The following is a 16,100-nucleotide window of genomic DNA, read 5'->3' as shown; positions in this document are numbered from 1 at the left end:
CCTCTGGCAACTAAACATCTTTGCATGATAAATCGAACATTTGCTCCATGCTTCCTCTCTGGTTCTCAAGTTTTATGGATGCTGGTTTGTTTGTTGGTGTTTTCAGTGGAAAAAAAAGAGTTGGATCAGTAGATCAGTATGCAGAAAGGAGTAAGACATGCTCAAAGTTTCAAGAAGTACTCACCAGAAGGGGGCGACACCATCCACATCTTTGCTGAATTATTATGGGATACTGCACTCTTCTACTACTGAAGACTAATAAAAACATTTACAGAGGTTAGATCATGCTCACAGCATCTAGTGATCATTGCCCAAATTGCTCATCTCAGTTACCAAATGGGTATTATAAAAGGCCAATTAACTGGGGAAGGCTCTGCCTGCATCTAAATACACCCACTGTGTGCGGGACTTGTTACCAAAGCAAAACAAAAAACACTTTCAAGTGCTCTTGTACCAAATACCCAAACTTCCCTAGTGGCCAGAAGTACAAAAGCTACACACCAGAGACGGGCATATCCTTCGGAACAATACAGCTCAGCATTTCTGCTTGCCGGCACAACACCTCATTAGCATGAGGCCAAAGCTTGCTTCACACAGTTAAACAAACAATGCTCTCAGCTGACAGAAGCAGGCTCAACTAGCAAATAGATTGCTTCCTGGTCTCCTGTGACAGCCCCCACCGCTGTGCTTCCGCAGGAGCATTTGGTCCTAGAACCCCCTGAAAGCAAAGCGCTGAGATTCTGTGCGTGAGTTTGAGCTTTGTCATTGCTGCATAAAGTGAGCATCCACATGGCACTACTAAACTCACAGGCTGGGTCTTCCAAGGGGCCGAGATGAGTTGGGGGTTTAAATCCCACTGATACGGAGTGGGAGCAGAATTCCTAACCCAGCCTGCACTAGGCTCAGAATGAAACTTCCTAGGACTGATCTGGGGACAATTCCACAGGGTATTATGGTAATTACTGTAGTCTGAAAGGAAGATTAGTGCTTGTGCAATTTCAAGACAAAACTTGCTTATATAAAAGAATCCCTGAGATTTGAAAGACAATTTATTAAGTTTAGAAACGCACTGTTAAATAATTAAACAACCCTTCCCTCTTACACAGAGAAAAACTTTAAGGAAACTGATAATTAACATATAGATACAGTAAGAGTAAGTGGCAGAGATGGACTAAAAGTGATTTTGCTATAAGGCCCTGTTCGAAAAACAAGATTTAAGCCTGAAGAAAAGTTTATCCTCTGCTGGATCCAGTTACATGTCCCTGCAGTCGGAGACTTCCCTGGTATTTTCATCCCGCAGTGCATTGCGCTCCTGAAATCCCAGGGTTCAGAGACTGCTCCGAGGTTTCGGAGATGCAATGTTATCATTCTAGAGCAGGGGCGGGCAAACTTTTTGGCCTGAGGGCCGCATCAGGTTTTGGAAATTGTATGGAGGGCCAGTTAGGGGAGGGAGGCGTGCCCCCCCCCCCCAACTTCTTGCCCCCTGACAGCCCCCGGGGACTCCTGCCCCATCCAACCCCCCCTGTTCCCTGACTACCCCCCTGAGACCCCTGCCCCCATTCAATCCCCCCTGTTCCCTGCCCTCTGACCACCCCGACCCCTATCCACCCCCCCACCCGCTGACCAACCCCCCAAACTCCCCTGCCCTCTAGCCAACCCGCCCTTCTCCCTGCCCCCTCACCGCGCAGCGCAGAGCCCAGGGTCAGGCCGGGCTCTGCAGCTGCTCTGCCCCAGGAGCTCGCAGCCCCCCCACCCGGAGCATCATGTTGCCGGCCGGCCGTGCAGTGAGTGGAGGCTGCAGGGGAGGGGCCGGGGGACAGCCTCCCAGGCCAGGCAGGAGGGTCCCGCAGGCCAGATGTGGCCTGTAGTTTGCCCACCTCTGTTCTAGAGCATGAAAACAGGGAAGTTTTAAAGTGCAAGGATGAGTGAATTGAGGGACAATAGCAGATGGATCCAACCAGGGTCGGCCTTCACTGCCCAGAGCGGGTGGGGGTGTGGTCAAAAGACAAGAAGCAGGGTGGGGCTGTGAGGCCGGCCATGGAAGGGAGTTTGGGACAATGGGGGGAGGCAGCGGGGCCCAAGGGCGATGGCTGGGGAGCCCAGGGGGAACAGCGGGGACCGGGAGGATGGGTGGGGAGGCAGTAGAGGCCGGGGTCATGGACTAGGGGAGGCAGTGGGAGCCAGGAGCAATTGGGAGGGGAGGGGGACACAGCTGGGGGCCAGGAGCAATGGGAGGGAGGTCCCGGGGAGGCAGAGTGGGCCAGGAGAGACAGGGGCAATGGCAAAGGGGGAACTTGCATGTGTATTGGAGATGTAGCCACCTGCAGCATCTGGCAAGTGGTGTGGAGAAGGGGTGAATGTTAGGGGAGGCCAGATTGCACATGTGACAGCTTTTCAAAAGTTTAGAGGGAAAGGAAGGTCTGAGCTGCAGTTCGGGGATGGAAGGGGGCTCAGAAGGTTGGTGTAGTTCAGAGAAAACTTTGGAGCAACCCTCTGGGCTAGTCTTCTTCTCGTTCCACCCTCCACACCAGAGCTTGTCAGGTAAAAAACTTGCAAGTGCTCCTTCTAACCTCAGAACATGATCAGGCCCTTTTTTATTGGCAGTGGGTAGATTTTTAGCCACTCTAAATCCTTTTGAGCAGCGTAATCCATCACACAAGTACCACTTCCTTTGTAAGAGACACCTACTAAATCCAGTGCCTTTATCCCACCAAGTCACTTGCAATAAGAGCCCATGGCAACAGAATGCCAACACTGGAATGTGTTACCTAGGGAGGTGGTAGAATCTCCTTCCTTTGAGGTTTTTAAGGTCAGGGTTGACAAAGCCCTGGCTAGGATGATTTAGTTGGGGATTGGTCCCGCTTTGAGCAAGGGGTTGGACTAGATAGCTCGTGAGTCCCTTCCAAGCCTGGTATTCTATGATTCTATGAACCAGGAGGAAAAAGGCCTGACTGTAAGGGACCAAAGTGATCAGTTTTGCAAATCACTCAGACAGCTCTTGCATTTATTGCACTTTGGCCTGGACAGCATGAGAAATCTCCCGTCAGTCCCAGCCACTGGAAGGGAAAGGAGGAGCTTGGCTGGTCAAGCTGTGTCCATCTTTTGTAAATGCCTCACCTGGACCGGACATTCTTCTACTGCTTTACTAAAAGCTACTCAATCTGCAGGGTAAGCTTAGAAGAAAAACAAGTTTTCCTCTGGGAAGGCTCCCCCCGTGGAGAACAATAAGAAAGCACCATAGGCAGCTCTGGTTGTCCCCACCAAGAAGGTAACAGGATAAATTGGACAATCTGGGCTATTAATATCTTCTGCAGACAAAGCAGCCCCAATGCCATTATGAAGGCGATTAGACGGCGAGGAGAGAGCATTGCCCGGCAGCCCATAGTCAGTGACCATTAGGGGCCCTGGGCCAGGTTCTCCTTTCATTTACCCTCGTGGGAATCAAGGAATGGCACCAAAGTTATTGGCATAATACTGATGTAAAAATCAGGTGAAGGGAGAGGAAACTGTTCTAAAAAGTCAGTCAGCTGCGAACCAGCTGAGCGGCGAACAGCAGAGAGGCTAACAGAGGGAGTTTGCCTGGGATCTGCCTGAGAGGAGGTACGCTAAGGGCTGCATTAGGGAGGCTGTGTTGGTGAATATCTGAGTGTCTGTAGTGGGGACAGTTTGACCGTGTGCTTGATTGGTTGTTTGCAAAGTGTGAATTGGGTGTGCTTTGTTCGAGGTGAGCCTTGAGTGGGCCTGACTGTTATAAAAAGCCAGTCAGCTGCAAACCAGCGACCAGCAGAGAGGCTAACAGAGGGAGTTTGCCTGGGAGTTCACCCGGGGAGAGCTCACTGAGGCTTACATCTTGCCGGCTTCTCTGAATAGTCACTACAACTCCTGAGAGGTTTCAGAGTAGCCGCCGTGTTAGTCTGTATTCGCAAAAAGAAAAGGAGGACTTGTGGCACCTTAGAGACTAACCAATTTATTTGAGCATAAGCTTTCGTGAGCTACAGCTCACTTCAGCAGTGCATAGACAATCCAGGAAGTTTTTGGAAAGCGTAGGGGACAATTTCCTGGTGCAAGTGCTAGAGGAGCCAACTAGGGGGGGCGCTTTTCTTGACCTGCTGCTCACAAACCGGGTAGAATTAGTGGGGGAAGCAAAAGTGGATGGGAATCTGGGAGGCAGTGACCATGAGTTGGTTGAGTTCAGGATCCTGACACAGGGAAGAAAGGTAAGCAGCAGGATACGGACCCGGGACTTCAGGAAAGCAGACTTCGACTCCCTCAGGGAACGGATGGGTAGGATCCCCTGGGGGACTAACTTGAAGGGGAAAGGAGTCTAGGAGAGCTGGCTGTATTTCAAGGAATCCCTGTTGAGGTTACAGGGACAAACCATCCCAATGAGTCGAAAGAATAGTAAATATGGCAGGCGACCAGCTTGGCTTAATGGTGAAATCCTAGCGGATCTTAAACATAAAAAGAAGCTTACAAGAAGTGGAAGGTTGGACATATGACCAGGGAAGAGTATAAAAATATTGCTCGGGCATGTAGGAATGATATCAGGAGGGCCAAATCGCACCTGGAGCTGCAGCTAGCCAGAGATGTCAAGAGTAACAAGAAGGGTTTCTTCAGGTATGTTGGCAACAAGAAGAAAGCCAAGGAAAGTGTGGGCCCCTTACTGAATGAGAGAGGCAACCTAGTGACAGAGGATGTGGAAAAAGCTAATGTACTCAATGCTTTTTTTGCCTCTGTTTTCACTAACAAGGTCAGCTCCCAGACTGCTGCGCTGGGCATCGCAAAATGGGGAAGAGATGGCCAGCCCTCTGTGGAGAAAGAGGTGGTTAGGGACTATTTAGAAAAGCTGGACGTGCACAAGTCCATGGGGCCGGACGAGTTGCATCCGAGAGTGCTGAAGGAATTGGCGGCTGTGATTGCAGAGCCATTGGCCATTATCTTTGAAAACTCGTGGCGAACTGGGGAAGTCCCGGATGACTGGAAAAAGGCTAATGTAGTGCCAATCTTTAAAAAAGGGAAGAAGGAGGATCCTGGGAACTACAGGCCAGTCAGCCTCACCTCAGTCCCTGGAAAAATCATGGAGCAGGTCCTCAAAGAATCAATCCTGAAGCACTTGCATGAGAGGAAAGTGATCAGGAACAGCCAGCATGGATTCACCAAGGGAAGGTCATGCCTGACTAATCTAATCGCCTTTTATGATGAGATTACTGGTTCTGTGGATGAAGGGAAAGCAGTGGATGTATTGTGTCTTGACTTTAGCAAAGCTTTTGACACGGTCTCCCACAGTATTCTTGTCAACAAGTTAAGGAAGTATGGGCTGGATGAATGCACTACAAGGTGGGTAGAAAGCTGGCTAGATTGTTGGGCTCAACGGGTAGTGATCAATGGCTCCATGTCTAGTTGGCAGCCGGTGTCAAGTGGAGTGCCCCAAGGGTCGGTCCTGGGGCCGGTTTTGTTCAATATCTTCATGAATGATCTGGAGGATGGTGTGGATTGCACTCTCAGCAAATTTGCGGATGATACTAAACTGGGAGGAGTGGTAGATACGCTGGAGGGGAGGGATAGGATACAGAGGGCCCTAGACAAATTAGAGGATTGGGCCAAAAGAAATCTGATGAGGTTCAGCAAGGACAAGTGCAGAGTCCTGCCCTTAGGACGGAAGAACCCAATGCACAGCTACAGACTAGGGACCGAATGGCTAGGCAGCAGTTCTGCGGAAAAGGACCTAGGGGTGACAGTGGACGAGAAGCTGGATATGAGTCAGCAGTGTGCCCTTGTTGCCAAGAAGGCCAATGGCATTTTGGGATGTATAAGTAGGGGCATAGCGAGCAGATCGAGGGACGTGATCGTTCCCCTCTATTCGACATTGGTGAGGCCTCATCTGGAGTACTGTGTCCAGTTTTGGGCCCCACACTTCAAGAAGGATGTGGATAAATTGGAGAGAGTCCAGCGAAGGGCAACAAAAATGATTAGGGGTCTGGAACACATGAGTTATGAGGAGAGGCTGAGGGAGCTGGGATTGTTTAGCCTGCAGAAGAGAAGAATGAGGGGGGATTTGATAGCTGCTTTCAACTACCTGAAAGGGGGTTCCAAAGAGGATGGCTCTAGACTGTTCTCAGTGGTAGCAGATGACAGAACAAGGAGTAATGGTCTCAAGTTGCAGTGGGGGAGGTTTAGGTTGGATATTAGGAAAAACTTTTTCACTAAGAGGGTGGTGAAACACTGGAATGCGTTACCTAGGGAGGTGGTAGAATCTCCTTCCTCAGAGGTTTTTAAGGTCAGGCTTGACAAAGCCCTGGCTGGGATGATTAAACTGGGAATTGGTCCTGCTTCGAGCAGGGGGTTGGACTAGATGACCTTCTGGGGTCCCTTCCAACCCTTATATTCTATGATTCTATGAATTCAGCCACTTTCTCTGGTGCCGAATGACAGCTGAGCCCAAACTCCCCAGCTCATGCACTGGTGAGGCCAGGCCTCCAGACCCCAGAGCATCTTCTCACTCTCTGGTGCCTCACGTCAAGCTGCTGCATGCACCTCAGAGACGCTGCAGGGCACAGGGCTGTGCTCCAGCTTCACTGTTCGTCTTGATTCCAGGTGCTAGCGAATGCCAAGGCCAAGGGCTCTGCCTCCCAGTTTTGATGTGTTTGCCCAAAGCGTGATGTTAGGACACGTCTCATTAGAGTTGGTATGGCAACCCCCATCTTTTCATGTTCTCTGATATTCTATGATTCTATGATTCATCGGATGCATCGAAAGCTTATGCTCAAATAAATTGGTTAGTCTCTAAGGTGCCACAAGTACTCCTTTTCTTTTTACTGTATGTAAGAGAGCAGTATGACTACTCAGAGCTCAAGTATGAAACTGCAGAAAAACCCGAGTGTCTCTGGATTAAGTTTAGAACCGTGAGCAACAAGGGTGAGGTCGTGGTGGGAGTCTGCTATAGACCACCGGACTGGGGGATGAGGTGGACGAGGCTTTGTTTCGGGTACTAATGGAAGTTACCAGAACGCAGGCCCTGGTTCTCATGGGAGACTTCAATCACCCTGATATCTGCTGGGAGAGCAATACAGCGGTGCACAGACAATCCAGGAAGTTTTTGGAGAGTGTAGGGGACAATTTCCTGGTGCAAGTGCTGGAGGAACCAACTAGGGGCAGGGCTCTTCTTGACCTGCTGCTCACAAACCGGGAAGAATTAGATGGGGAAGCAAAAGTGGATGGGAACCTGGGAGGCAGTGACCATGAGATGGTCGAGTTCAGGATCCTGACACAAGGAAGAAAGGAGAGCAGCAGAACATGGACCCTGGACTTCACAAAAGAAGACTTTGACTCCCTCAGGGAACTGAGGGGCAGGATCCCCTGAGAGAACAACATGAGGGGGAAAGGAGTACAGGAGAGCTGGCTGTATTTTAAAAAGAAAAGGAGTACTTGTGGCACCTTAGAAACTAACAAATTTATTTGAGCATAAGCTTTCGTGAGCTACAGCTCATTTCATCGGATGCATTCAGTGAGCTGTAGCTCACGAAAGCTTATGCTCAAATAAATTTGTTAGTCTCTAAGGTGCCACAAGTCCTCCTGTTCTTTTTGCTAATACAGACTAACATGGCTACTACTCTGAAACCTGTATTTAAAAGAATCCTTATTGAGGTTACAGGGACAAACCATCCTGAAGTGTAGAAAGAATAGTAAATATGGCAGGCGACCAGCTTGGCTTCACAGTGAAATCCTTGCTGATCTTAAACACAAAAAAAGAAGCTTACAAGAAGTGGAAGATTGGACAAATGATCAGGGAAGAGTATAAAAATATTGCTCGGGCATGCAGGAGTGAAATCAGGAAGGCCAAATCACATCTGGAGTTGCAGCTAGCAAGAAATGTTAAGAGTAACAAGAAGGGTTTCTTCAGATATGTTAGCAACAAGAAGAAAGTCAAGGAAAGTGTGGGCCCCTTACTGAATGAGAGAGGCAACCTAGTGACAGAGGATGTGGAAAAAGCTAATGTACTCAATGCTTTTTTTCCCTCTGTCTTCACAAACAAGATCAGCTCCCAGACTACTCCACTGGGCAGCACAGCATGGGGAGGAGGTGACCAGCCCTCTGTGGAGAAAGAAATGGTTCAGGACTATTTAGAAAAGCTGGACGAGCACAAGTCTATGGGGCTGGATGCGTTGCATCCGAGAGTGCTAAAGGAGTTGGCGGATGTGATTGCAGAGCCATTGGCCATTACCTTTGAAAACTCATGGCGACCGGGGAAGTCCCGGACGATTGGAAAAAGGCTAATGTAGTGCCCATCTTTAAAAAGGGGAAGAAGGAGGATCCTGGGAACTACAGGCCAGTCAGCCTCACCTCAGTCCCTGGAAAAATCATGGAGCAGGTCCTCAAGAAATCAATTCTGAAGCACTTACATGAGAGGAAAGTGATCAGGAACAGTCAACATGGATTCACCAAGGGCACGTCCTGCCTGAGTAATCTAATTGCCTTCTATGATGAGATGACGGGCTCTGTGGATGAGGGGAAAGCAGTGGACGTGTTGTTCCTTGACTTTAGCAAAGCTTTTGACACAGTCTCCTACAGTATTCTTGCCAGCAAGTTAAAGAAGTATGGGCTGGATGAAAGGACTATAAGGTGGATAGAAAGTTGGCTAGATTGTCGGGCTCAACACGTAGTGATCAATGGCTCCATGTCTAGTTGGCAGCTGGTATCAAGCGGAGTGCCCCAAGGGTCGGTCTTGGGGCCGGTTTTGTTCAATATCTTCATAAATGATCTGGAGGATGGTGTGGATTGCACCCTCAGCAAGTTTGCAGATGACACTAAACTGGGAGGAGAGGTAGATACGCTGAGGGTAGGGATAGGATACAGAGGGCCCTAGACAAATTAGAGGATTGGGCCAAAAGAAATCTGATGCGGTTCAGCAAGGACAAGTGCAGAGTCCTGCCCTTAGGACGGAAGAATCCCCTGCACCGCTACAGACTAGGGACCGAATGGCTCGGCAGCAGTTCTGCAGAAAAGGACCTAGAGGTGACAGTGGATGAGAAGCTGGATATGAGTCAACAGTGTGCCCAAGAAGGCCAATGGCATTTTGGGATGAATATGTAGGGGCATTGCCAGCAGATCGAGGGACATGATCGTTCCCCTCTATCTGGCATTGGTGAGTCCTCATCTAGAGTACTGTGTCCAGTTTTGGGCCCCACACTACAAGAAGATGTGGAAAAATTGGAAAGCGTCCAGCGGAGGGCAACAAAAAGGATGAGGGGACTGGAGCACATGACTTATGAGGAGAGGCTGAGGGAACTGGGATTGTTTAATCTGCAGAAGAGAAGAATGAGGGGAGATTTGATAGCTGCTTTCAACTACCTGAAAGGGGGTTCCAAAGAAGATGGATCTAGACTGTTCTCAGTGGTAGCAGATGACAGAACAAGGAGTAATGGTCTCAAGTTGCAGTGGGGGAAGTTTAGGTTGAATATTAGGAAAAACTTTTTCACTAGGAGGGTGATGAAACACTGGAATGTGTTACCTAGGGAGGTGGTGGAATCTCCGTCCTTAGAGGTTTTTAAGGTCAGGCTTGACAAAGCCCTGGCTGGGATGATTTACTTGGGGTTGGTCCTGCTTCGAGCAGGGGGTTGGACTGGATGACCTCCTGAGGTCCCTTCCAGCCCTGAGATTCTATGATTCTATGGTAGGAGAATCTGGCCCTGGATTTGCCCCCCAGTGAGGGCAAATAGGATCTGACTGTCCTGACGCTGAGAACACCTCGCGGAGTCACTCCTGATCGGGGCGGCGGCAGAAGAGGCCAGGGAAGGCTCTGGCTCCCGTGGGCTGCCCTCGGACCCGCGGCTGCGGAGCTGCCGCTGTATTATGCCCCATGCAGGTTCCGGGGCGGCGAGCAGGCGGCATGTACTATTCAGCTTCCCGGATTATCTCCCTGGACTCCAGCGAGTTACTGATGGACCCTGGAAGCGGAGTAAGACATACCGCCCCCTCGGCCGCCCCGGAACCTGCATGGGGCATAGCACAGCTGCTTCGGACCAAGCCGGAGGCTTTTCCAGGCAGCCGCTTGGTCTCTGCGGAGGGGGGCGCGGCGCGGCCAGCCCCGGACTCCGCCGGCCGCGGGGGTCTCGGGGCTGCTCCGGGCGCGGGGGAGGAGCAGGGGGGCTCGGGGCTCGCCTCCCCTAAGGGGGGGGCTCCACCCGCCGCCCATGCTTGCCCCTACTGCATTCAAGGCACGGTCCACAAACCAGACCCAGCCTCACATCCAGGCCTGTTACCGCTTTGAAAGACGGGAAACCGAGGCACGGAGACGTGACTTACCCAAATCAGTGGCAGAGCCAGGACTGGAGTGAAGCGTTTCTTTGCTCCTAGCCCTCTGCTGAGAACAGCGACCTGGCGCACTCCTTCATTTTATAGCCAATGCCCGTCTCAGATGCCGGAGTCACGGAGCCGGGCGGGGCTAATTTACAGGGCAGAGGCTTTTTGCAAATCATGGTGGACTAGCGGGGTGGGAGGAGCGCTGGAGATCGCGGGCGCAGTGCTTGGACCAGGGTTTACTGCCTTCCGCGACGGGGCGGCCCGAGGGGTGCAGCTGCAGAAGCGGCGGGGCGCTGGTGGCCCGGTATGTTCCAGCCCCAGCCCCGCCGCTGCACTGCGGTAGTGTAGACAAGCCTCAGCGCGGCCCTCCAGGACAGCCGAGGGTTACGATGTAGATTTCAGTTCGTGTCGGTTTCGGTGCAGTTTGGTGTTGGTGCCTGGGGCATCGCGGGGAAAGTGGACCAAGAAGCAAATATTTTTTCTGCGAAATGGGCAAGACCTGTCATGCCGCCTTCGGTTCTGAAGCCGCATAGAACAGTTTTGCAGCGCTGACAATTGTGGTGGAGAGCTGGGAGCAGGTGTTCCCAAGGGAAGGTAGTTGGGGGCCTAGATAAAACCCTTCAGAGACTGGGGGCGAGGAGTAACTTGGCACAAAGGCACTGAGGGTTGTGGGGGCAAAACGAGGCCCCAGGCAGTTACTGGGTTACTGCAGCTAAGATCACTTGGGGGGAACATGTCGTGCCTGAGGGTGTGAGGAAGGGATGGAAAGGGAGTAAGGAGGGGGGGCAGGGGAATAGGCTGTGGCCGAAGGAACAACAGGCTGCTGCTAAGAGGGTCCAAGGTGGCTGAGTGGGGCCAAGGCGGGTCAGGGCGCAACAGGCTGAGGCGGGGGGGGGAGGGGGGGCTAGGGAGATGACGGCCTGGAGCTGGGGTCGAGCGAGACAGGCTGCAACTGGATGGAGGGGAGTCCAGGAGGGTGAGGGGGAGACAGGCGGCAGCCAGAGGGTAGCAGGGCTGGGTGGGGGGGTTGGGATGATGTGGGGCAGACCGGGGGTGTCAGGTGCAGGGCTGGGGGCTTGGGGTGATGGGGGCAGAATGGGGGTGCGGGACAGAGGAGGCTGGAGGCGGGACTGGAGTGCAAGGTGGGGCTGATAGGGACAGGGCGGGGTGGGGGGATGGGGGCAGGATAGGGGAGCGGGCAAGCCAGGGGTGCAGGGCTGGCTGGGAGGGGGTCAAGGGTGCAGGGCTGGGGGCTTGGGGGTGATGCGGGCAAGCTGGGGGTGAAGGGCTCGCTGAGGGGGGTCGCGGGGTGCAGGGCTGGTCCCGCTCCCCGCGCACGGGTGCTCGCAGACGCTGGACAGCTCCCGGGGAGACCCGGACCCGGACCCGGACCCGCCCGTACTCACCGGGGGGCGGCGCTCCGCACTCCGACTTGACTCCGGCTCCGGCTGCTGCTCCCGGCGGCCCCGCGGTCGCTTTTATGCCCGCTCCCCTCCTCCATCCCCGGGAAAATTCCACAGGAAGTGACGGCTGGGGCCTCCGGAGGGAGGGAGGGACGGGAAGCAGCCCCCTGCACCGGCCCCATGCATCCCCTGCACCCCCTGCCCGTGGCCCCCGAGCCCCAGTATGCCGCCCCCTGTACACCTGCCCTGTGCCACCCTCAGCAGCCCCCTACATCTCCTATGCCTTCCCCCAGCAGCCCCTATACACCCCTACTCTGCTACCCGCAGCAGCCTCCCCCCCATATATCCGCCGCTTTACTGTTCCCCGGGAATCTCTGTACACCCCCTATGCTGCCCCCAGGCAACCCCTTTACCACCACCAGGAGCCCCCTTTATCAACACTGTCACTATATCACCCCCAATAGTCCCCTATACATCTCCTCATCTTGCCCTCAAGCATTCCCATACTGCCCCAAGAAGCCCCTTACACTGCTCCCTGCCACCCCCACCCCGCATAGCCTGCTATATTGCCCCCATACAACCCCTAACAACCCATTAAAAAGAACAGGAGTACGTGTGGCACCTTAGAGACTAACAATTTATTAAAGCATAAGCCTTCGTGAGCTACAGCTCACTGCATCGGATGCATAGAATGGAACATATAGTAAGATTTTATATATATATATATATATATACACACACATACAGATAAGTGGAAATTACCATACAAACTGTGAGAGGCTAATTAGTTAAGATGAGCTAGTATCAGCAGGAGAAAAAAGCTTTTGTAGTGATAATCAGGATGGCCCATTTAGACAGTTGACAAGAAGGTGTGAGGATGCTTAACCTAAGGAACTAGATTCAGTATGTGTAATGACCCAGCCACTCCCAGTGTCTATTCAAACCCGTTGTATATCTTACTGTATGTTCCATTCTATGCATCCGATGAAGTGGGCTGTAGCCCACGAAAGCTCATGCTCTAATAAATTTGTTAGTCTCTAAGGTGCCACAAGTCCTCCTGTTCTTTTTGCAGATACAGACCAACACGGCTGCTACTCTGAAACCTAACAACCCTTTATACATCCCCTATTTAACCCCCCATCCTGCCCCAACATCTCCTTATATATTCACCAATACAATCTCTGTACTGCCCGACAAGCAGCCCTGTGTACATCGCTCGATAGGTAACCTTCCCATACTCACCCTGGAGCCGTCCAGCTGAGGTAACTGCCTTCACGCCTCAACAGCTGCCCTCCTGAGGCAGCTCCCCTGCTAAAAAAAGAATTGGAATTGCCCATGATATTTTTTTTAATTTAGCACTGAAATTGTATTAACTCGCTGTTTAAGGACAGGTGGTTGTAGATAGAAAAGGTGAAAAGCAGCTATTTGAAAGTCTTCTGTTTGTTCACAGGCCTTATTTCATTTTCAAGGGTGAGGAGAAAACCTCAGAGACCATCTACATCAGTGCAGAATTCTGCTCACAAACAACCTCCTGGCTTTTTATTCACAAAGGGGACTTGGGGGTTGCCATGCTCAGCATTGCAGTGCCTAAATTTTAGGCACCTTGCTACCTCGTGGAATCCACAGTTAGGCACCTAGACAATGCATGGGGAGAGTAAAGTGCATAGGAATGGGATCCACAGAAGCCAGCGTGCTAGCCAGAGAGGGGTCTGGCCTGAGCCCCACCCCTCAAAGTGTGTGTGTGGATCAGAGGGAGCGCCCATCTCTATTTTGGGTTCTCGGCTGTGATCCCTTTCCTGCAAAAAACGTGTGTGTGTGGGGGGGGGGACACTGTTACTGTCTCCCCTTAGAACTTTTAGCCCAGAAGTCAGAGCACTCACCCAGGATATGGGACCCTGGGTTCCAATCCCCCTGCTCCAAGGCATATGTAATTATGTATGCACCATGGAACTGTATCAACAGAAGCGATTGAGGAGCCCTGACCCAAGAATACCCCATAGGCCAGTAGTCAGGGCACTGTCTGGGGAGGTGGGAGACCCACATTCAAATCCCTTCTCCACAGCAGGCCGAGGAAGGAAATGAACCCAGGCCCTGGGTGAGAGCACTAACCACTGAGCTAAAAGGTATAAAGGGGAGGGTGTTGACGGGGGTCCAGCTCCCTCTTCCCTCTCCGTTCCCAGGCACAGTTCACCGGAAGATAACAGTCCAGAGTCCAGTCTGCAGGCAATGGGAGGGGTTTACTGGGGCTAAACAAGCAAGCGTATTCCAAAGCCCTTCACAGCAGTCGGGCCAAACGCTATATACCAATAGAGTTTTCTTCTTCGCCTCCCACAATCAGAGTTCTATACACCGATAGAACCCCCTTCGTCTCCTAACCCCTAGCTCCGCACACCGATGGACCCCCCCTCTTCTCTCACCTAGTCTTGTAGTGCCCCTCCCCTTCCAATATATGGTCGTGTTCCGTTCAGGGGGTCTGGAGTCTAGGGGCAATAAGACCACCTCTTTCGTACTTGACAGGAGGGGTAAGGAGCGGGGTTACTTTTGGCCGCGGTCACTCTCTCCTGGACTCAGTGTCTCTTCCTTACACCTTCCAACTGCTTGGTTACCATAGCAACCCCTTGCTCGATTGGGTCCTCTTATCTTCTCTTGTTACTGAAAGGCAAGGCTGGGGGGGGGGGGGCGGGGCAGCTTTGTGCTTTCACTTCCATTCTCTTGCTTATTCCGCCTGTTTAAACTAAAAGCAAGGCCAGAAGCAAGATTATTATTGTTTAGTCTTTATCCTATTTACTTCACATTCTTCTAACAGGGTGCTTCCTCCTCTGGTGGCTTTTTGTGCCCCCCCCCCCCCCCCCGAGGGACCTGCGGATGAGACAGGCCTAGTTTGAGGATCATGCTGGGGTTTAGGAGTGAGGAGAGTGCCAAGACCAAGGCAGCTGTCCACCTGTTCACTGGCAGAAATGTAGGTATGATGGGACTTTAATGGCTGAATGTCAGCACCCTGGAACCTTAGGCACCAGCTGAATGGGGTTTTTGAGGATCTCAGTGGTGCTGATGTCCTTTTGTGGCTCTAGCCCAAATACATTGACTATTGAGGGATGAGAGGTATAAAGCTCCAATTACTATGTACTGTTTAAGGCCCCATCTATGCTTAATTAATGTTTTCTGCAGTGGCTATTAATTTAAAAAATACTTCAGGTCAAAAGGGTTTTAACCTCATTTGGCCCCATCTGTGTTGTGCAACTAAAATTTGTTAGCCTGAAGGGTTTTCAGGACTGCTTCAGGACCCCTGGTTAAAATGAAAGTCTGGGATTTTCAAGGAAGCTAGAGAGTTAGTTGCCCAAATTAATGAGAATTGGACACCAAACTCCCTTTGACTCCTTTGAAAATCTGAACCCAAGTGTCTGTTTGATTGATCTATGAGCAGGTAGCCAGAGAAACATCCACTCATATTTTGGAAATGTTCTATTTTTCATCAGAACCAGGTGGATCTCCCCTACTGATGTTCTGAACCAAGTTTGTCTATTGACCAGAGCGACTGAGATCACATTTCCACAGTCACTGCTTCTGAGGGGTGGATGTTGTTCTCCTCCACTTCAGGTCTTGGTGATTTCTCTTCCCTGGACACTCAATTACAGACCTAAAACTCACAATTATTCAACAACTTCAAAAACAGACTCCAACGAAAAACAGCAGAAATGGAATTAATCTGCAAACTGGACACCATTAAATTAGGCTTGAATAAAGACTGGGAGTGGATGAGTCATTACACTAACTAAAAACTATTTCCCCATGCTAATTTTCCCCCTACTGTTACTCACACCTTCTTGTCAACTGTTTGAAATGAGCCATCCTGATTATCACTACAAAAGTTTTTCTTTTCTCTTGCTGATAATAGCCCACCTTAATCGATTGGTCTCGTTAAGAGTTGGTATGGCAACCCCCATTTTTTCATGTTCTCTGTGTGTGTATGTGTATATATATATATATATATAAAAATATCTTCCTACTGTATTTTCCACTGCATGCATCTGATGAAGTGGGCTTTAGCCCACGAAACCTTATGCTCAAATAAATTTGTTAGTTTCTAAAGTGCCACAAGGACTCCTTGTTCTTTCTGCCGATACAGACTAACACGGCTACCACTCTGAAACCTCTTAATTCTGCTGCTTGATAATGCATGATAAAGATGAAGCAGTGAAAATATGTATATGGCTTCAGGTTTTAATTTCTTAAGTTTGTCAGAGATTAAGAGCCCATTTCTGAAGTCCTTAATCAAAGGTCCCTGCTGAAGTCAAAATCTGTGAGAATGTTACCAGTAAGGACTTCAGTATCATTAAGTCTTTTAGAAGTCATATTTTGCTAGGATTGATCAAAGCTGCACAGAATCTATGTTGGCGC

General features: G+C 50.9%; 1 protein-coding gene and 1 long non-coding RNA gene across 6 annotated transcripts in view; one reads left to right on the top strand and one right to left on the bottom strand.

Moving 5' to 3' along the window:
* Nucleotides 1–11,858, bottom strand: part of TMEM269 (transmembrane protein 269) — a 45,660-nt gene extending 33,802 nt beyond the window's left edge. For 2 of the 4 annotated variants that reach the window (XM_048824973.2, XM_048824974.2), the window contains exons 1-2: nt 11,706–11,825; nt 185–255 (exon numbers count right to left, since the gene is read on the bottom strand). Coding sequence is in view for 2 of the 4 variants with exons in the window: in XM_048824971.2 (XP_048680928.1) it covers nt 185–209 (25 nt within the window). In the remaining 2 variants the exon portion in view is untranslated. Of the gene's footprint in view, nt 1–184; nt 256–10,302; nt 10,593–11,705 lie in introns of those variants that run through there. The other 2 variants (XM_048824971.2, XM_048824972.2) reach the window with 2 other exon arrangements.
* LOC142069542 (uncharacterized) lies at nt 10,780–15,800 on the top strand. Of its 2 annotated transcripts, none has more exons than XR_012665426.1 (3): nt 10,780–10,893; nt 14,558–14,661; nt 15,179–15,800. It is a non-coding gene; the product is annotated as an uncharacterized LOC142069542 (long non-coding RNA). The 2 variants fall into 2 exon arrangements; XR_012665427.1 differs by having other exon boundaries at nt 14,558–14,665.
* Nucleotides 15,801–16,100: the final 300 nt, after the last annotated feature.

Source organism: Caretta caretta, chromosome 18, assembly GCF_965140235.1.
Source record: "Caretta caretta isolate rCarCar2 chromosome 18, rCarCar1.hap1, whole genome shotgun sequence".
Taxonomy (NCBI): Eukaryota; Metazoa; Chordata; order Testudines; family Cheloniidae; genus Caretta; species Caretta caretta.
The sequence above is the reverse complement of the archived record's forward strand: the minus strand, read 5'-3'. Positions and strand labels throughout refer to the sequence as shown.